Source organism: Rousettus aegyptiacus, unplaced genomic scaffold (assembly GCF_014176215.1).
Source record: "Rousettus aegyptiacus isolate mRouAeg1 unplaced genomic scaffold, mRouAeg1.p scaffold_m13_p_12, whole genome shotgun sequence".
In the NCBI taxonomy this organism is placed as follows: Eukaryota; Metazoa; Chordata; class Mammalia; order Chiroptera; family Pteropodidae; genus Rousettus; species Rousettus aegyptiacus.
Window position 1 is genome coordinate 93,585,395 of NW_023416287.1, and position 21,076 is coordinate 93,606,470.

The 21,076-nt window shown below is 60.9% G+C and overlaps 1 protein-coding gene and 1 long non-coding RNA gene across 5 annotated transcripts; both read right to left on the reverse strand.

The window, feature by feature from the left end:
• Positions 1–1,311: 1,311 nt before the first annotated feature.
• LOC107500860 lies at positions 1,312–6,863 on the reverse strand. 4 transcript variants are annotated; one of them, XR_004953785.1, is made up of 3 exons: positions 5,601–5,646; positions 5,370–5,419; positions 1,312–2,016 (listed from the first exon to the last, which is right to left on the reverse strand). XR_004953785.1 is itself a non-coding variant. In XM_036230167.1 (3 exons), exons 2-3 carry the CDS (start codon positions 5,405–5,407, stop codon positions 4,540–4,542), a joined length of 753 nt encoding a protein of 250 aa, XP_036086060.1. In that variant the 5' UTR covers positions 5,408–5,419; positions 5,601–5,666; the 3' UTR covers positions 3,712–4,539. The 4 variants fall into 4 exon arrangements, 2 of the variants coding, with proteins under 2 accessions (XP_036086060.1, XP_036086059.1); XM_036230167.1 differs by lacking the exon at positions 1,312–2,016 and adding an exon at positions 3,712–5,254 and having other exon boundaries at positions 5,601–5,666; XR_001594604.2 differs by lacking the exons at positions 5,370–5,419; positions 5,601–5,646 and adding an exon at positions 2,588–3,441.
• Positions 6,864–8,265: 1,402 nt separating this feature from the next.
• On the reverse strand, positions 8,266–19,860 carry LOC118610065. Its single transcript, XR_004953786.1, has 3 exons — positions 19,501–19,860; positions 18,641–18,808; positions 8,266–8,643 (listed from the first exon to the last, which is right to left on the reverse strand). It is a non-coding gene; the product is annotated as an uncharacterized LOC118610065 (long non-coding RNA).
• Between the last annotated feature and the right edge of the window lie 1,216 nt (positions 19,861–21,076).

Here is a 21,076-nt window from a genome sequence, read left to right on the forward strand (position 1 = left end):
CCAGCCCCGCAGACTGATGTGACCCCCGGCGCAGAAAACCCGCACGCAGTGGGGGGACAAGTCTCCTAGGAAGCGAACTAGTGCATCCTGGCCCTTCCGCTCCGGGACGCCAGGGCGAGGGTGGGGACGTGGCCCAGGGGCCCCGGACACACACAGGGACACACACAGCCCTGCTGTGCCTTTCCCGGCTCCCCACTGTCCTCAGCAGCACCTTTGCGTTTTACAGCAAATGCCCCCCACAATGCCGCGCGGCACCCTTCTCAGGTCAGCCTGCCGTCGTGGAGGACCCCCTGCCCTGGGGCGCCCCTCCTCCCCGCCTGCCCCACCCCCAGGCGCCCAGGTGGCAGGAAGAGCCCCACAGCCCGCAGCTCCCCCACAGGCCCACCCAGCAGGGCGGTCTGGGACAATTCTGTCCCCCAGCGGAAGTCACTGGGACACCAACCGATCTTTTAAACACCAGAACATCTGGTCAGTCACCTTGTCCCATCTGGCAGACAGAGCCGTGTTAATAAGGCCGAGGCAGCAAGCTGATGGGAGGCGGAGCCAGTTTCACCGGCTGTAGGAGGGCGCTGGGCTGAGCGTCAACCCCGCAAAGGCACACCGCGGTGGACAGCTGTGCCGGTCGTCCCTGTAAACAACAGGTGGCACGCAGCGGTGGAGCTGTGACTTTACAAAGGCGGCAGCCCAGGGTTGTTCATCGGTCTGTTTGCAACAGGCAGGTTGAGCGCTGATCCAGTACCTGTCAGGGGAGCACAGCAACCGCCATGACTGCTTATCCGCGGGGAAGCCGGCTTCAGAACCCTTCTCTTTTGCCGGAAGAGGGGCAGGCGGAAGGGGAGGAACGCCTCTCACAGCTCGAGAACCCTGCTGAGCAGGCCCTTGCGAAAGGCAGAGGACGCCCCGCGCCTCGGGATGTGAGCTGGGGTGCCCCGGGCCTTCCCAGCAGGCAAGCAGCAGAGCTGCCCAGGCCAGGTCGCGGGGGGCGCTCTCACTCCAAGTCGCTGGCGTCCTTCCGTAACGCTCCAGGGCCGTTCCAGACGGCCGGTGGTCAAGCTGTTCTGCACCACGGCGCCGGGTCACTGCCGCTCTCTCTCACACACGCGCACAAGCACGCGCGCACACACGCACACGCTGCCTTTCCATGCCAAGGAGGGCCACAGAACAGCCCGCTTTGTGACACATAGACAAGAGCCCGCAGGCAGGCGGCGCTGGGCCGGGCGGGCGGGACCAAGTCCAGAGCAGCGGGTGGCCGGTCATCTTCACCACGTTCTCCTCCGACCCGCCCAGCAGACGACCTCGCGGCCTCGTGCGTCCCCGTGTGTCCCCAGCATCTCGGCCAGCGCTGCAGACGGGCTTCCTGTTCCAGCAGGCTGTCTAGGAGGCTCCTAGCTGAAGAGGGTGCCCATGGAGCCTGGGGACAGCTCCAACTCACATGCAAAAGACAAAAACAAACAAACAAAAGCAAAGCTCCTCCACCCCTGGCCCACCCAGGTTAAAACGCAGGGCGGGTGGGAGACAGGGGCCTCCTCACAGCTGCAGCAATCGGGGCGAGGTGACCTCTGAGACACCCTCGCGGGTGCGCGTGGGCTGTGGCACCAGCCTCCTGGGCCCGCCGCCGGCCGGGGTTCCCCGCACCGTCAGGGCGCGTGGTGCCACCAGGGGACCTGGGGGCTTGGGGGCGGGAGGCAGCAGCTGATACAGCTGAGAACAGGCCCCCGGCTTCACGCACAGGAGGCCCCCCGAGCTGCAGGACAGGAGGGTTCATTTGCAGACGGCGCCTGCGCCGTCCTGTCTGGGGGCAGCGGAGCCGCCGGGAAGTCGCGCCGCCCGCAGGCGCGAGGTTCATTTACCGCCATTTCCTACGAGAGACGCGGACCTGCGGAATCGCGCGCCCTGCGTGGGCACCGGGCCGAATCACCCAGCGGGCAGGCGTCAGGGCACGTCGTCCCGTGTCACCAGCTCCAGCTCATGTGACAGAAGGAAGGAGGTGCGAAGACTCTCCGATGCGCACGTCGCCTAAGAAGGAGGTGGCGAAGGGACCTTTCGCACGCCCGCCGCACAGCGGGGGTTCCCACGGGTGCCAGGAGTCTTAGGGGGAAGGGATTGTCAGGGGACGTGCATCTCCAGGCGGCCTGACTCCCACGGGACCGGGAGGACAGAGTCACAGCGTCGCCGGGGGCGGGGTGGGGGGGTGGCGCGGGAGGGGAAGGGGGAGGTGCGGACTGGCGCAGGCACGGTGCGGACCTGGAGAGCGGCGCCCTGGACGCCCGGCCACGCGGTGACATCGCATGGCCTCCTGTGGCTCCCGAAGGCGCCCCGTCGGGACCCCGCGGGGGTCCGCAGGCCGGTGCCCCACCCAGAGCTCCATCAGGGGCCGCAGCTGCCCGCCGCCCCGAATAGGAGGGACCCCTTCGCAAATCACGCCGCCCTGCGGGCGGGGCCGGCTCTGGGAAGAGGGGGCTCCGCGCAGAACTCAGGCCACCTTCCTGTGAGACGCGGGCCCAGCCCCGCGCGGGATGGCCTCGCGCGCCCCCTCGCGGCCCGACCTGAAGCGTTAGCAACACCCCAGGCATCTTACAGAATTTACCAGCGGCCTGAAGAAAACCAGAGGAACACCGCGAAGGCCGGGGTGACTGTCCATCGGACGCCGGGCTGGTGCTCCGTGGGGTGTCCCTGTAGGCCGGCGCCGCCCTGACCTGGCTGCGCTGGCCCAGAGCCTGACCCTCCCCCACCCCCTAATGCTCCCTGCCCCCCAGCAGGCTGCGGCTCTCCTGAGGGCTACCCCAGATCCAAGCCAGGAGCCCCAAAGGGAGGAGGCTAGAGGGGGGCCACCCAGACACCCCTGTGGCCTCCCTGAGTCCGTGAGGGAGTGAGGACATGGGTGACCAGCTCCGCCACACGCGAAGGCCCTCGTGGGCTGCAGGTGGCGGGCGCTCAGGCAGCCGGGGCTGGGAGCCCGGACACCCACCCCTTCCCGCACTTTACCGCCGGCGTTTACCTGTGGGAAATGCACCTGATTCAACCTTGAAAGCATCTTACAAAATATTCCTTTTCTTCCTTTCTTTCCTGTGGAAACTCATAATGTATGACTGCGAGGACAGCCGCACATGGTGAGCAAAACTAACATGGAAACTGTGGCCCTCTTGGGTCCCCCCCACCCCATGAACATTTACATGTGTGATTTATGTACACATACATGCACATGTGGAAACCGTGCCCATTAGGAGCCATTTCGCTGTTTAAGTTCTCTTTTAAAGAAGAAACACAACGCTAATACAAACGCTTCTTCCTAACTGGTCCTTATCAGCGAAAGCTTAAGAAGGCTAAATGTACTCTCCCTTTTAAGGAATTTTGAAGATAAACAATGTCGGAGGCAGCGGGCGCTGGACACACAGACGACAGGGTCCCGACCGTGAACAGGCTAGGGCGTCTGCCGGGGCCGAGCGCGTTCCCGGAGCAGCCACCAGCGACCCCCGACGCCCCGCGCCGCACGCCCCGCGGCGGGAGCCGGAGCCGCGGGCCTGGCGCCGCTGTGCCCTCGCGGCCAGCCCTGCGCCTGCCGGGACCACTCTCAGCGGCCCAGGAGCCGGCAGTGGGCACCGCGTCTGTGCCAAGTCCCCTGTAAGAGACGCGGATCAAATAAAGCGAATGAGAACAATGGCTTCTCGGTCCGCGTTCCTGTGGTCGGCGTCTGAGACCTTCTCTAGCGCATATGTTCTGGTGTTGTTTATTTTAAAAGCCAAAAGGCACACCGTTTGACAATTTTGTCACTCCAGGTATAATAAAGAAAAAAGTCTCCCGTGATTGCATGTCATCTGGTTAAGTCTCCATCAAACTTCCTTCCCATTCAAAGCAGCCAGCTCCACAATAAGTAACTACAGCCCAGAATTAGCGATCACGTTTTTTTTTTCTTCGAGTTAATTGAAACTGATGTGTTTTGAAATCATCGTGGGGGTTTCTCCAGAAAAGAGCTGCGCGTTATTCAATCAGGGAGCAAAGCGCAGGCCGGAGGCGGCGAGGCTCACGCCGGAGGATTAGCCCCCGTTGGCACCAGCGGGCCGAGCGCCGCGGCCTCTCCTGGTGGATAAACATTTAAATTATATGTATGCGGCGCACAGAGCCACCTGAAGGAGCCCGCTTCTCGCCTTCCGCCGGCCGGCTGTGAATTGTGAATTAAAGTCCAGGTCAGAGCAGACGCCCTTCCGGAAGCCGCATCGCTAACCGGGGTCGCTGCCTTCCTCCGGTCCCCAAGGCGTTATAACCCTCCAGGCCCGGCAGGGGGGCTCCCAGTTAACAGCCGTGGCGTTTCGGATCACCGCTCCGCAGAGGTTCAAGGCTAAGGACTCAACGCTGGGCGACTCGGCGGCCGCGACTCCCGAGCCGCGGGAAGGAAAGGGCCCGCTTGCCCCCTCGGGCCGGTCGGAGCCGGTTCCGTCGCATGGAATTCCATGCCAGCTCCACTCTGTAAATTTTTCACAGTGGTCGTAAATCTCCTTTTTATTTCTTTCTCATTCCTCTGCCCCTTTCGCTGCGTCCAGTTTATCCGTGACACCCGAGAGGCGCACGCGCGCTGCGACGCGCCCGCAGCCCCGCCTCGGCCCCGGGATGGGGGTCCCCGGAAGCGCAGCCTGGCCGGCCAATGCGAGGGTGTCTGAGTCTGCGCATCACCACGACGCCCGGGCCACGTTTCCAGCGCCGCGCAGGTAAGCGCATGACCCGGCGAGCGCATGACCCGGTGAGCGCGGCCTTCTTCGTGGGAGGCGCCTCAGCCGATGAGGGAGTGAGCGTTCCGGGGGGAGGACCCAGAGAGCCCAGGGGGCGCGACGCGGGGCTCTGGAGAGACGCGACCGGCTCCCCGGGCAGACTCCTCATGTTCGGGGCGAAGGACCCGCCCTTGGGCGGGCGTCGCCAACCGCTCGCGCGCAGCTGGACCGACTCGCGCGCCCCGCCCCCCTTGGGCAGCGCCGCCGGGGCCCAGGCCCGGAGCCCAGAGAACCCGAGCGTCTCCGCCGCCCCAAACTGAACGGAATTCTCGAAACCTCGCCAACACCGTTTTAGAAAGCCCCATTTTTCCTGCAAAGGCTGCAGAGCCTGTCTGTCGCCTGTCTGCGTGGTGCTTCCCCTCCAGCCGCCCGCTGAGGAAGCCGCACTCCGCTCTGCTTCACGAAGGCCATCGAGGGCTCCCTGGGGCTCAGGAACCAGGAGCGAGGCGGCCGGATGGACGGATGGATGGGTGGCCGGATGCACGGGCAGGCTGGTGGCCAGTCGGGCAGGTGTGGAAGTCGGGATCAGCCCACCCATCTGCCCGTGACCCCAGCCGTTTCGGGGCTCCCCGCCACCCACCACAGACACCCAGTCCCTGCACTCACCTGGGAGTGAATGTGACCTCGGAGCGAAACTCCGCCATGTGATGTGTTTTCTAGTAGAAATGAATGAAATTAATTTCTAATTTAACTTAACCATCAATCCTTACCTTCCGTTGTCAACCAAAACTTAACGGCTTTTTGTCATTTGGTCATTGGGACAAGAGCGGAGGTTGACGTGCACTGAGTGTGAAGGTAGCCCGGGCCCCTCACCCGCTGCCCCAGGTCCCGCCTCACCGAAAAGGCAGATGAGGCTGAGACCAGCGGTGGACGCGGAAAGTCATTCCAGCATTAGGATGTGAGCCTTAAGATTGGAGAGCCCACGCTTTCCAGAAAGTTCCAGGCAACCGTGGCCCTGTTCAGCCATCGGTGTGGCGGGAGCCCAGGCACTCACGGTTGACCTTGGGCACGTGCCTGGTGACAGGAAGTTGGTCACTCTCTTATGTTGTCTGCAGACAACTTAGATTCTGATGTCGCAGAGTTTTAGGAAGCTGAGGGTCTCCTGGATTAAGAACCCATCAAAAAGGGATTCTCTGTAGAACTGTTTTTGACAGACAAAGTAAGCACACGGGGTCCACATGTGACTCGGCCCTTCTGCTCTGCAGAAGGAAGTTGCCACCTTTAAGCAGAACCAGAAGGAAGGTGCTTTGCGGGCGAGGGTGCTGGTGACACAGGACTCCTCATGACCCCGGGAACAGGGCTGACCCTCGCGCGTCTCGGCTTCTTTCCAACGGGCAAACACGCACCACTGGCCTTCGCTCCTTGGACGAGGCCCCTGCTTCTCAAGCACCTCTCAGGCGTCCCCAAGCCATGGCTCACCAATGTCACAGCTGACCAGGCTGGTGCCACCACTGCCTGACCGCTGAGGGAAAGCGAGCCGAGGGGGGCATCACCGCGCCCCACAGTGCCGCCCACGGGTCCCCGTGGCCTTGCTGTAAGCTGCGAGGCCACGGCTGTCACCGCAGGGCCGCGACGCCCTCCCTGATGCCACCGCGTGTCCATGCGGTTTTCTCAGCCCAGGGCCCGACCCCTGGAGGGTTGTTGGCTGCTCCGCGCTGTCCCCAGGGCAAGGACGGGGCTTTCTGCCACTCTCCGGAGACGCATTTTCGTCTCCCCTGGAACCACTGAAATGAGCCAGAAAAAGCGCCGCGGAGCGTTTGGCCGGGAGCATCCGGGTTAGAAGCACTGGCCCCCGCGACAGGCTGTGGGACCGCGCGGGGCTCCCTGATGGCTCCCACCGTCCGGGGTTCGGCCCACGTTGTGCGCGGATGCGAACGCGAGTATTTTAACATTAAAGAAAAATCATTAGAGACAGCGCTTGAGCTGTTCTCCTTAGGAATTTCGTAAGCCGGGGTCCCCGCCCCTTCGTGCTGGAGACAAAGACTCGCGCGCGGCTGGGGACGGCCCCACCGCGCGGGCATTTGATGTCGTTTTGGCCCAGACGGACGGACTCGCATTCCTGTTCCTGGCTGGCTCCTCAGGCCCGTAAACATTTATTGCTTCCTGCACCTGTGTAAGCAGAACACAAAAGGATGACCTAGGACTTCAGCAAACAAAGGGCTCAGTCACGGTTCCCATGTTGAGACCTTTCTTTGTTGCTTCTGTGCCCAATGGAACCTAAGTCTCTCCCCTTACATCCGTTTTTCCCCTCAGTTTTGCGTTTTGTATGTGCATGTAAATACATGTGTGCATTTTGTATGTGTGGATATACGTGTGTGTGAATGTGTGTGCATAGTGTAGATATAGATGTGTGTACGTAAATGTATCTGTTACACATGTAGACATGTGTTTGAATACACACATGTCATGAACGTGTATCTGTGTATGAATACATAAATGTTGTGTGTGTTCGTGGATACATGTGTGTATTGCATGTACATATGTGTGTGTTTGTGGATATGTGTGTGTTGTGTGTAGATATGAATACCTGTGTGTTCTGTGTGTGGATAAATGCATGTACTGTGTATATGTGTGTATGTGTGGATACATGAGTACGCTGTGTGTTTATGAATGGGTACATATGTTGTGTGTGTGCAGATATGTGTAAATACATAAATGTGGTGTGTGCGAATGCATACGTGTATTGTGTACACAGACTTATGTGTGAATACATGTGTTTTGTATGTGTTTGTGAGTACATACTTGTGTTGTGTATATGTAGGTATGTGTGAATGCTTGTGTGTTCTGTGCGTGAATGCACGCATATTGTGTATGTGTAGGTGTGTGTGTGTCGTGTGTTCGTGAATGCATGCATGTGTTGTGTACGTGTAGGTGTGTGCAGATACAGGTGCGTACTGTGCATTTTCAGGTCCCAGATGTGCGTGTGCACAGAGAGCGAGTGAGGCGGCCGCAAGTCCTACTCGGTCTTTCCTGGGCCTGCAAGCCGGACCCTCGGCCCCGCCGCCTGCTGACGCTCATGCGGACCTGTTACTGCGTCTTCAGTCGCCGGCACCGCTGTCCCCCTGCGGCCCCATCACTCACACGGTTGGCTGTTTCTCTGATGTTCCCACCTCAGGACTGGAGCCATCAGGCAGAGCCCAGGGCCCCCCCGAGCCCTCCCGTCCCCACCCCACACCCGAGCAGGCACTGCAGACGGGCTGGTGCCCTGGGTGCCCGCCCGCCAGGCCCCCTACCCAGACCCCTGAGCCTAGTCTGGCGTTGCCGTGATCTTTTCGAGACAGAGACCTGATCATGCCGTCTCTGCCATGACCTTGCGCAGCTTCCCGGTGCCCTCACCAGAACATCCACAACTCCTGCCATGGCATGAAGCCTGTGCCGTCCAGGCCCTGCCCCACGCCCCGGCCCCCCTGCTCTGACCCCACCCTCCAGCGCGTGGGCCCCCAGACCCTGAGATGCACACGCCCGGGTTGGCAATGACGTGGCCGCTCCCCTGTCCCTCTGCTCCTGCGTCACACCCAGGCATCCTTCAGGTCACCACTCGGCTAAGCCCCCGGCCTCCCCTCCGTGTTCTCGGATGCCCTGTGCCTCCTCTGTGCGGGCCTTCACCGCTGCGGACGCACGCAGGGTGCCGACGGCTCACCTAACCGTCAGCATCACCAAACGCCAGCAGAAAGGACGAGGATGCCGGAGTGCGGACGGTCAAGACGGGGCAGACAGGGACACGGGGCGCGAGGCCGGCCTGCCTGGAGCAACGGCGTTGATGCGCGTGAGGCCCCGCCGTTCCCAGGTGCACGAGCCACTGCGGGTGGCTTCCAGGTGGAGCCTCCATCGCTCTTAGCATCGGTCCCAAGCTTCCTCGAACTCCTGGTCCAGGCTGCTCCTGGGGGCAACGAAATAGACCGAAGCTCCAAACAGGCGTCTCGGGGTGGTCAGAACGCAGACCCTCCAGCCCCAGTCCCCCTGACTGCCCGCCCGGCCGCCCCGATGGCTTCCCCGTAGCTCAGGCGGACGCCCAGTTTATCACGGAAAACAGAGAGCGCCGAGCAGCTAGCTGCGGGTGTCCCTCTGCGACGCGCTCCCTCTGAGAGGGAGAAGAGCAGTAGAAAATACGGTTGACTTTTTGGGTTTCTAATGAGAAAAATCAAGGCTATACACGAAAAAATGTGTAGGTCACATAACGGGGGTACGTAGGAACCGTTTTCCAACAAAGACAATATTTAATTGGGAATTTGGTGATAAAATGCTAATTATAATGTGCAGTGAGTGTTGAGAATAGACCCATAACACCGTTTAGTTTGCCCAGAGTAAAATTAATAGCAAAATGAAATACATAAGGTCTTCGAAAAGAAGCCATCCTGAAAATATGTTTTGTTTCTCAAGTTATATTTCCCTCTTAGGAAATCGAATAGTTTGTAAAAACTCTTGCCATGAGTGAGGGAATTCTAATCTCTGCTCTCCGAAAGACACTGTGTGTCTCCTCTTCTGTGCTACTCTGAGGCACGTGGTCACGCCGGGCCGGCGGTGGCCCGGGCCCTCTGCGACGGCTCCCGGGCAGCCCGGGCTCCGTGGCTCGGAGCGGCCCCGCCAAAGCCGGGCGCCGTGGGCCTGCCTCGCCAGCCCCCAACAGCCGCCGGAACCACGCCACAGCCCCGGGTTCTCATCGTAGCCGCGCCTCACTTCCAAAATCAGTAGCCAAGAAGCCCGGACGTCAGCGGCTTAGTCGGCTCAGTTTACCTCTCATTCCTGAACCCAGCGCGCCCCCGCCCGCACCTGCTGCCGGCCCCACGGCCGCCCTGCGGCCCAGCCCTCCTCCGAGGCCGAGACTCACCGCACCCAGCCACTGCGTGAAGACCCCCGCTCTTGACGCCAGCCCCAGAGGGTCGCGCACCCCCCACTCCCACCCACCGCCGCGGGACGGCAGAACGGATCCCTATGTGGACACGCACCGCCCACGGCAGCTGGACCCCGGATGAACACCCCAGACCCTGCGGCCCACTCTGCACAGGCGCGTCAGGAAGCCAGACGCTGCCGCGCGTCCTCACGCCGTCCACTGGGCGAGCTGCATCGACACGCGGCCGGAGCCGGGGTTCAGCGGGGCTGGGCGAGGGGCGGCAAGAGTCTGCGTTTCTAACTAGCACCCGCAGGACATTCTGCCCAGGGAGCTTCGAGAGCGCGGCACAGAGCAGCTGAGGCGACAAGGACCGGTGAAGGGCAGCGATGGGCAGCGAGCGGCCTCGGGTCGGCACGAAGCACGTTTGTTCCAGTGGCTCCCACGGCCCGGCGCCGCCGCTGGCCCACGCCGCGCCCCACGCCGTGCCCCTGGCCACGCCCCACACCGCGCCCCACGCCGCGCCCCTGGCCACGCCCCACGCCGCGCCCCCCCCCACCGCCTCCCACCAGCCCCGACCCAGCCGCGGACCTGTCCCTGGCCCTCGGCTCTCTCGGGGCGCTCGGCCCCCGAAGCTGGCCTGACGTTTGGGATAAACTCTTCTTTACATAAAACAGAGTGTCCCCCATCCCCCCAACACAGGCCGAGGACAACAGGAGCGCCTTCCAGGCCGCGACACCTGCAGGGGACCGGGCGCCTGAGGGACTGGCCGCCGGGCAGCGTGCCTGCCGCTCACCACGCAGGCGGCAGAAAGTCGGGGTGGGGGTTCCAATGACCCTGACGGCGGCGTCTTCAGGGGCACGGACACGGTGTGGGGCTGCCTGACAAGAGCGGCACCCGGAAAATACAGATGTGTACAGAAGGTGGGATTTTGTCCGTTTTTGAAAGATGGGCCTTGATTTTTTCCCCCTTGATTTCAGTCCAAAGTCACCGGTACAGCTGTTTACAATATATGCAGAATGCAAGCGAGGGCACACTGGTTCTTAACCGGGCGTCTGGGGACGTTCGGAAAATTAAATCCCTGCTCCATCTGTCGCGGGCCGGGCTCCCCAGGAAGCAGCCTCTGCGACGTGAGCGGGAGGCAGCCGGGTGGTGCTCCTGGGGCCAGCATGGGGACAGGTGAGGGAGGCGGCCGGGACAATGCACGCGCCACCGAGCCGTGGCTGCGGCAGCCACCGGAGCCTGCGGGGGCTCTGAGCGAGGCCGGCCCCGCGGCGCTGTCCCCACCGGGGCGGCCACGGACACTTGTAACTCGTCACCCTCCAAACTCCGGTCTCAGATGGGGGCTGGCTCAGGGAGGGGACCCAGTAGCGGGTGTCCAATGGCACATGGCACCTCGAAACAGCCTCTGAGTCCTGGCTAAGGTGTGCAGGGTGCCGTTCCTACCGCTCTTAGCCATCATCTGCTTTTCCTACTGTTACATCGACCTTTCAAGGCAGTTACCAGCACCTTCCACGTCCGCTTGGGGCAGGCCGCTGTCCCCTCCCCCTGGACTTCAAGTCCTACCAGCTTCATGACAAAGAATTTGGATTGGTTAGATTTCTTTGCGATTGTTTTCAGTCAAATTAATGGAGAATGAAAGTACAAAACTTTATCTTCTTCTTTTAATGTGATATTTTATGTACAGAATTATGTTATAATAAAAAATTCTCTGTGCTCTATAAAACAACTGATTTAAAGCTTAGGAAGAAATATTTTAGCTTCTTGGCTAACACCAGCTGCTAAAGGGCGGTAAAACATTTATATGCATAAGAACTCACATTCGAATCACCCAATCTTGCAAAAATATTCTTTAATATGCATGTGTCATTTCTTTGGAAAGACTGAAGAATGCAGATATATAGTGCCTGTAAAGATGTTTTTTTCAAGAGTTTTTACTTTTCCCCATCATTTCTGAATAGCCACTTCCACTGATAATTTTTTAGCTTTCTCTGCACTTTTACTATTGTCTCTATTTAAATACATGAACTTATGATAACATTCTATGCGGTTATTTCAAAGAATTTGGATTAATACCTGGTTTTGAATCACAACACAGTATTGTAAGGGGACAAAAGACTTAGAATGGTCCATTTAATGGATGCGGGTCAATCGCATTATTGAACACCAAAGATACAAAAAGTACGTGAGAAAAAGCGTTCTGAATTCAAATAGAAAATAAAGTAACACCAGACATATAAATATTTATCAAATAAAAGTTTTAACTCCAACAGACGTTTTCAGCAAAGCTGTACACGTGGGCTCACGATGCACACATCTGGGCCAGTCTGAGATCCGTACCTCCCAGCACAGGACTGAGTTAAAATTGAAGGCGGGGAGAGATGGGTAAAACTTCCTTAAGGAAAAATCCCAACTAATAGATGGGGAAGAAGCAGAGACGGGGACTCAGCGTTACACCCCACAGCGCCGATCGCTGCAGGCAGGATCCCCACGAGATGCCGGTGCTGGTGAGCAGCAGTGTTAGGAGAAACTGAATATTTGTATAACTTCAAGTTTCGCTCCTCCCCAAGCCATGTACTGATGATGAAGGGAAATACAGCAACCTTACTGTGGAGAAGTCCCGCAGACAGCACGTTAACCAGGTGACCAAGGCTACGTCGCCGGGAGTGAGACCCCGTGACACCACGCGCCTCCAGACACAACTCCCTGAAATCCAACACCTTCCCTTCTTTGGCTCGCTGGCCCAACATGCATCACTTCGATATTCCAAAGGAAACGTCAGACGAACACGGAGTGACCGGCCAGGCCCCTTCAAAGACGCCCAGTCCCCGAGGGAGGGAGCCTAAGGGGCCACCATAGGCCGGAGCCGGCGTGGCAGTTACGAGCAGCAGCCCCGGGGCTGGTTCCCGAGCGGGAAAGGGCTGCGGGGGGTGGGGGGGACAGGCACAGTGCCAGCGCGTGGCTCTGCCCCGCCCTCCGGCCAGGGGCATCAGCTGACATGTGGGCGGCCGAGCGCAGGGCTCCCGGACACACGGGGCAATTGCAACTTTCCTGTGAGTCAAAAGTTACTTCAAAACTATTTTTTAAAAAGCGACTGTGAGCCCCATGCCGCGGTCTGCTGACTCCCTGCGTGTCCCCAGGGCGGTGCCAGGAGACGCGAGCACAGGAGCGCGAGGCATGGGCAGCGCCGCGGCGTGAGCGGGGCCAGCGCCTGCTGGGGACCGCCAGGCCGCCTCGGGCTCCAGACGTGCGGAGCCCCCGCCCGAGCCCGGCTGCAGCGCCCGGCCCTCAGGCCCGCAGCTCATTGTCCTCGGCAGCCGCCACCCAGATCCTAAAGACACGGCTCATGCCTCTTCCCGCCGCTGTCACCGCCTGCGGCAGAGAAGCCGAGATCCACGCGGTTCCTGGAAAGACCGCGATGGCGGAGCCACCGCGCCGCGTGCCCAGCCCAGGCCCGCTCCGCGGGGCCACTCCTGCGAATGCCACCTGTCATCTGTGAGTGACAGATGTGCAGCTGGAGAGTACATGGAAAGGTGAAAACAAGACACTTCTACATTTTACACAGGATTTTTTTTTTTTGCAGAGCAGTAGTTATGTGAAGATCATGCTAGATTTGTTGATAAATTTCAGAAAATACCGTTCTTCCTCGCAGAAAGAGTTCCATAAGTGTGAACAAGCCAGGCACGGAGACCGTAGCTGCACCGATTCTTTAATCTTGATGCGGCTCCAGGACCAAACAGGTCCCTTGGTCCTTGTCAAAACCAGAGCTGGACCCTCTGACAGAAAAGGCACGTGACCACCGGCAAAGAGCAGCTGGTCCCCGGCCGGAGCAGCGTACCCCTGGCTGGCGCTCCTGAGAGTCGCGTGGATCCCTACGAACTTAAATCGAAGCGGCTCTCCAGGACGAGGAGGGAGGGCGGTGTGCCAGGGAGCCCCCGGAGGACCGCGGCCTGGGGGGCGGGGGGGCACGCAGAGCATTTGGGTTGGGCAGCGTAGCTCGGGCTGTGCCATGGTGCAGATCTGGCCCCATTTCGTAATGAAATATGGGGCTGCTGCCTGCAAGGAGGTGACAGTGTCTGAGGGTCCCAGGGCACACGGCAGGCGTGGGGACCGTCACCCGGGCAGCTTGCTCTCTCAGGCGGTCCCCTCGTGCGCCAGCCGGAGAAGTTGGACAGTGACAAGCAGAGGAGACAGAGCCTCAGGGTAAAATGCACAGGCCTCCTGGGCTGACGGGGAGGGGGTGAGGTCACCGCGGCCAGGGGACTGCCGGGCGCAGACGGAACACCAACACCGCGGACCAGGCGCTCGACCGTCGGGAAGCGCCGTCTGCCTGACGCGCTGTTTCTAACGCTATTGATCGCACCCCCAAAGGTCATGAAATACAGGAGGGATGATCCTTGAGTTGCTCACTAGGTTCAACGTCCTACACCGACCGGCCAGTCCAGCAGGATGTTCACTCCTCAGCTGCTGTCGAAAAGCCCCGTGTCCCCCATAGTCAACCCCACTGCTCAGGAGGTAGGCACGCGGCCACAGGCGGGGACACACTGGGGGACACCCCGGGGACATGCTGGATAAACTATGTCTGGACACAGCTCCAGGACCGCGGACATGCTCCCCCAGGGACGAAGCAGGCCACCCTCAGGAGGGGATCGGGTGTCCCGCGTGAGGGCCCCATGCGGGAAAGAAACTCAAGCATGGGAGACACTTCAGAGCAAACTCGGCCCCAAAGGGCCCAGGGTCCCAAAGGCCCAGGCCAGGCGAGCGCGTTGCACTGAACGAGGCCCGTTTCAGGCAGGCCACCTGGCGAAGGACAGACGGCAGCTGAGAAGCGAGGCTGAGCCACGCACTGGTGTCCACAGGGCCCGTGCTGCCCCGAGTCATTTAAAACTAACAGTGTAGGAGCAAACACCCACTGCCAGCGGCACTTTACACACGCGCGTGCCCTCGCCCACGCGCACAAGCGGACACTGTCCGAACCTGCCCCCTCGGGCGAATAAGCAAATTTGTCACCTTTACTGTAAGAGGCTCATTATGTTTCTTTCTGTGACCGCTCGAAGCTTGGTAAATGATACAGCGTCATTTATTATTCATACAGTGTCCTTCGTACAGGGTATCACAAAATGTTTTGCAGCAACAGCAAGACAGAGACGCAGGAAATTGCCAGGTCGGCCAGACCTGCTCAGCTACAGGAGGGACGGAGGCCACGCGGTGGCCTGAAGAGGCCGGGCCGGTCTCTGTGTCCCCATTCCTGTCTGGGTCCACCGTCCTTAACCTGACCCAAAGACCCCTGTCGGAGCCTCGGGGATCCGGGCACGGCTGCACGCTTGCGCGCGCGCGCGCACACACCGCGTGTCCAGCCCTTGGGACGCCGCCAAGGACTGTGTCCCCACAACCCTCCTGGGATGCAGGAGCTGCGAGAACGCCGCTCGGCCCTGTGGGAACTTGGTTCTGTCGTCGTGCTGTTTCTTCTTAGAGGCAGATCAGATTATTTTTACTGCAGTTGGAAATCATGCGACTCTGGTTGAGAAAGAGGCACTTGGTCCTTTACTGCGCTCGCGCCCGGCGCTGCCGGCGCCTCGCTGCGGCTCGGCGCGCAGACCTCGGCGGCGCTGGTTTCCACGTCTCCGCGCCCCTCCCCCGACCATATTTCACAGCAGAGAAAACAAACTGCTGGTAATTACACTGTGTGCCAGGACCACGGAGGAAACGCGCATTCCGACGCTCCGGGCTGTGAGGGTGCAGAACAAAGGACTTCGGTGAAGGTCAGCCTCAGAGTCGCACCCGGCCCAGGCAGACCCGCGCTCAAACGTGGCGGAGCGGGACGCGTGCCGGAGACGGTCGGCTGCCGTCGCGGCCAGGGGTCCCTCTAGTTCTCATCCGTTTTCCTGGAGACGCCGGCAGTAAACACACGTACGGACAGCAGGACAGCGCCTCGCGTCTTTAGCGCGGACGGACGTCAGCTGCGCACGCGCCGTCGTCCGCGCTCGCCCCCTGAACCCACGTCCCCACCGCCATGCGCGAGTGCGCAGTAGGACCGCTCCCAACGGCCACGGCAGAATCCCGCCGCCGTCCATACCTGGGGACCGGCAGCGTCGCCCGGGCTGGCCGGGGAGGCCGAGCTTCTGACCCTGCGCCGTGAGGAACGCGTGGGCCAGAGTCGGCGGCTCAGAGCTGAGTCCTTCGGCTCCGACGGCCGCCAGAGGGGAAGGGCCCCAGGAAGGGCCACCCCGGTGTCCGTGAACCCTGACAAAGCTCATCCCGGAGGCCGGGCGCCCACGTGGCCGTGTCTGCGTGCTCGTGCTCACGCGGCCTCCACCAAGGCGTCCCCACGGACCGCCTTGACCGCCCCCCAGGCCCTCCCTGCCGACGCGACACAGATAACAGAGAGCGAGCCCGCCGTCCCCACACACGTGCACACACATTCTACATGCGCTCACATGTATGCGCGAACACACGCACACACTCAACGCACACGTACACACGTGCGCGCGCGCGCACAGCCTGCAGTGCACGTTTGGTTTCTCCACTATGTGGAGCGAGGTTTGAAGGAAACTCAAAGGGCATCTCCCCTCCGTCTACAGTTTATTATCCCCTTAAATTTGCTGAGACACCCAGGTAAGTGGTTCTCGGCCAACTTCCCAAGGCCGGGATTCCAGGTGTTCTGTACTCCCGCAACCGGCGATTTGTTTTGCAAACCGACAGCGGCCGGTGGATGGATGGCCGCGCGTAATTCGACTGCCACTCGATTGCTGGCTCTCACAGGCAAGCGTTAGGGCGCCTTATCTTCAGTAACGAGGGCCGAGCTGCCTTAGTGAGGATGGGACGAGCTAATGCAGTTCGTTTTTAACCATTTAAACTCGGTTATTCCTCTGCTTGAGCAAGAACCTTGATTTTAACACCCTATTTCCACAGAGAGCCATCTGATAGCTATTCGGCCCAATGAAAAGTTGAATTAAAAAAAAAAAAAAGAAAGCCCCACATCGGCCGTTCTCAATCCCCCGGCTACAGTGCAGAGGGGTCAGGGGCGACGGCCAGAAGGCGCCACGCAGCGTCTCACTCGGCCCCGGTGCCTGCGCCCTCCTGCTTTCCCGCATGAGACTGGGCACGACGCGCGGTCATCGGGCAGAGCCGCACTCCCTCCAAGCAAGCGGCTCAGAGGCTGATGACCTCCATAGCGACGGTGTCACCAGGCCAGTGACAGGCATAGCGACAGTGTCACGTCAGCACAAGCCTCCAGCCGGAGAACTGGCACCCCGGCGCCAGCAGGAGCTGAGGAAGCTGACCGCGCCTCCCAGGGGGGCGGGGACGGCGGAGCGTCCTGAGCCCGCCCCGCCCCGCCCCGCGCCCCTGCCGCAGGCTGTGGTGACTCTCCAAGCTCGTAACTGTCACTCGTCAACATGAAATTCTTTCTAAATAGAATTGATATTCTTCTGAGATAAAGTTATTTTGTTAATGAGTAACCGCACAAAGCCAGATAATACGCAGCTGAATCAGCCCAACCCAAAGGCCACACGCGCAGCCCGCACACATCTGCGCACGTGCATATGTGCACGTGCACACACTCGCACACTCACATACACAGATAGACATGCACAGCCACACGGATGCATGCACACACCCACACGTTCACACGTGTGCGTGTGTACACCCTCATGCCACGCACACTGCGCATTCACACTCACAGGAATGCACAGTGTACACGTGTTCACCTGCCAGAGAGAAGTCCAATGTTTTCAAAATTTGTCCTGAGAGGTGTCACTTGTACAGGAAAAAAGTTTGTGCAGAACCTGTCTCAACGGCGGGGGTGGGGGGAGACGGAGAGGAGGGGCGGAGGGCGGGAGGGGAGGGCGGGACCGAGGCAGCCTTCCCCTCCCCCCCCCAGCGGAGCTTCCTTGCGCATCCCTGTCCTGCGTAGAGCCACCTCCCCAAGTCCGCCGGTGCTGCAGCGGCCTTTCCCACGTGGACGGCAGCGCGGGGACCCGGAGGGGCCCGGCCCGTGGCAGGCCCCCTCCAGCAGGGCCGCCCCGGCCGTGGGCCACAGGGATCGTGGCACGCAGCGGAGTCCCAGCTACAGCAAGAGACCCAGCAGCGGCCCTCGGCCGAGAGCCGGTCGCTCCTGCTTGCTCAGTGACGGAGCTACTGCCCCCACATGCCGAAAACACCGTGACGCAAGGACTATCCCGGAACTCCGTCAGTGACAGAATCCTCGTCACAGGACCGGCAGCGAGCACACAGGGTCGGACCCGGAGCCGGGCAGGAGGCCCCCGGGGGCCACCCGGCCACCACCCCACCGCAGGGAAGCGGGCGGCCCGCCCCGTCCACCTCCCGCACCCCCGACGTCAGGCGGGAGGCCCAGAGACCTCTGCTGCCTCGCGGCAGACTGCCCGCCGGAGCTGGGGGCCCCCCACGCAGGCTCAGCCCCCCAAACAAAGGACGCTGGCGCGGGCTGCTGCCTGTCCCTGCCTGCTGCCCGGCGGCACAGGGATACCGTCAAGAGCAAGGCTGGGCTAGGTGTGTCATAGGGACCTGGTGGCCGAGCCAGGCACACGTCAGGGCAGGAGAGCGGTGTGCACACCACAGACACTCAGGAAGCTGAGAGCCCAACGTTCTTCTGTCTAGAACATGCTAGAACACTGACGTGGTGTGAACGTGACTTTGCACGTCGGCACGGCCTGCTGCCTACCTGTCCCCACGCTCTGGCCTTTGGGAGCTGCGCACACTCGTGCCTGTTAGTGTGGGTGGTCCCCGCTGAGACAGCCACCGTCGACCTGTGAGGCCGCCAGCTGGCGCCCACCAAGGCGGGGCAGGACCCCGACCCCTGGCGGCCCCGCCCTCCCCGCCCCATGACCCCGGGCAGACAGCTGCGTGTGGCAGGGCCAGACGTTCACCGTAGCCTCCCCACCCCCCACCTAGACCATTAGCTCCCCGAGACCAGGACCGTACCCTATTCACCCTCGGGCCCTCACAGCCAAGACGCGCCTGACACAGAGCAGGCACTCAGCAAACGTCCTCGGAAGGACTCCGGGAGTGGATGGACCAGGCTACTCACCCACGCCTGGGGCATGGGGACAGTGCCTGGTGCCCCGTCCGGGTCGGGGGCAGCCACCGGTGCTCCCTCGCAGGATTCCTGACTGGTGGTCTCACCTCTGCATCACGTGACCGGGGGGCTCTCTGTGGCGGGGGTGTTGGTATGGTGAGCAGGTGACCTTCAGGGACCCTGCAGGAGAGGGGATGGGTTGAGGAAGGCTCACAGGGATCACACGATGACGAGCTGCTGTAAGAGACACCGGGAACCGCAGGTGACAGATCAGGCCCCGGCCTGGCCAACGGCAAGTCTGTCCACAGGAAGTGCACTCAGGCTCACCAGGTCCAGCAGGGAGCATTCGCTGTGACAGAGAGCGGGGTGGCCCACGTCCTCAGCATCCATCTCCCCGCCACACAATGTATGTCACTGCGTGTCACACTACTATAAAGTCTCTTTACGGAATTGACTAACTTGCTGGAGGTTATAAATTCAGAGCTATTTGGACGTGAGGCGATACACAGAATCAAAAGTTGAAGGCTGAGGGCTGCAGGGCAGGGAGGGTTGAGAGGTCGGTAGGTCCTTTCACAGACCCCGAGGGACACAGGGACACCGGGCGGGGTGGGGCCTCGCCTGCTGGTCCGGGTGCAAGCGCCCTGCTGCCCCGTTACTGAGCTGTCCTCCCCCGCCACCAGGCCCCAGCAGCTCCAGAGACCAGAGTTCCATTTTCAAAACTCTCGTTAACATATCAAAGAGCAGTAAACGTGCAAATTGCGGCCCCCAGGATTCCTTTAAGGCCAGTCCCTTTCAGAGGCCCCGCCCCCTCCGGGCCTGACCAGGTCACCCTCTGCAGAGGGGGCGGCTATTTGTGCTCCCCCAATGTTTACCTTCAGAGGAGACACTTCAAAGCGCACGCGGGGCTCCCCTGCCCGCAGACACTGATGGATGGGGCCTCTCCCGCATGTCATAGACACGAGGCTTCCTTCAGGCGGCCGCTCTGGGGCATGGCCTGGCTGGGCGCAGCGTGACCGCGGCAACCCAGGACCCCCTTTTCCTTCTGCCCCAGGCTCCCCTCTCGGTGGGGCGGGAGGTGGTTTCCATGTCCTCCGTCCACCCAGCGCCCACAACCTTGACCTCATCTTCCCGAGTCTTGTAAAGATCCCTGGTTCCTCTTTGCATGTCGAGTTGCCCGAGTGGGTTTGCCAAGCGCCCTAATGAAGTACAGAATGTAAATAACCTGAATGCTACCTCACCAGACACACACATTGCTCCGAAGGCTGATGACATCAGCATCTCCCAGGGCACAGGGGCCAGGCCCCAGGACAGCCGAGATTTAAACATTAACTAAGGCTGGGCGTCTTCGCATCTGCCTGCTGCAGAGGGCTGGGGGCCACCCGTTTGGCGGGGAAGTGAGGGGCGGGGGTTGTTCAAGCAACAGATAGGTTACGGCTCACATTATACCCAGAACCCCTCCGGACAGCCACTAAGATGATAAAAATAAATGGGGCTCAGAGGCCTTAAGAACCTTGGCAGGGTCACTCAGCAGACTGACTCTTTCACCAGCTTCTGAACTTCAAACTTCGCTCCTTTTCCCGGCCGCCCACGGCCCCACAGCGCACTCTGGGGAGGTGGCCAGCGTCCGGCCAGCGTCCGGCCAGAGAGGCCGCTGGCCGTCCAGCTGCGAACCCAGTCTGCTGAGCTTGTCCCTGGGAAGGCTCTGGACAGGCCTGCAAACGCGGGTGCGGGCGGGCGGCAAGGGTCGCACCAAGGTCACGCGAGCTCTCCCTACCGCCGGAGTCACTGAGCAGCTACACCCCGGGGAGCTGGCAAGCGAGGAGGCCCCTGCAGAAGGGTGGGTTCCAGGGGGAAGCATCACACCCACCCACCCCGGCCCCGCCAGCAGGAGTGCCCATGGCTGGCGGCAGGGGCCGGAGCAGGCAGGCCAGGGGCGCGTGGCCGGCTGGACCTCCGCGGGCAGCCGCGGAGCCCGTTCAGAAACACAGGTGCCTCGAGTCGCTTCCACACGGCTGCCCCCAAAGGCACCGCTGATGGATGCGCTGGGCTGACCAGTCCATCTGGAGTTTGGAGAAGCACCTGGAACCATGGCTCGTCCCCGAGCGCATGCTGGCTTTCACCATGAAGGAAGAACCGCCGTCTGTCCCGGTACTCCTGGAAGGGGGCCAAGGGGCGGCCCCCCACGCACGGCACACGCGCTCCTTTGTTCTGAGGGGGGCCCCGTCCACTTCCAGAGGCCACTCCCCACTAATAAAGCCATCGTAATTCAGAATAAAAAAAATGCAAGAAGGGTGAAATTCTTGCAACCAGTTGTGGCTACAAGATACTAGCTTTCCGATTGTAACTGTTTCTTGCCCATAACCCTTGCGCTTAGTCACCGTGTTGTTATTGCATCCTCACTGGAGGCTGACGTTAGCGATGACAGATGTTCACCAAGCGGAAGAGCCG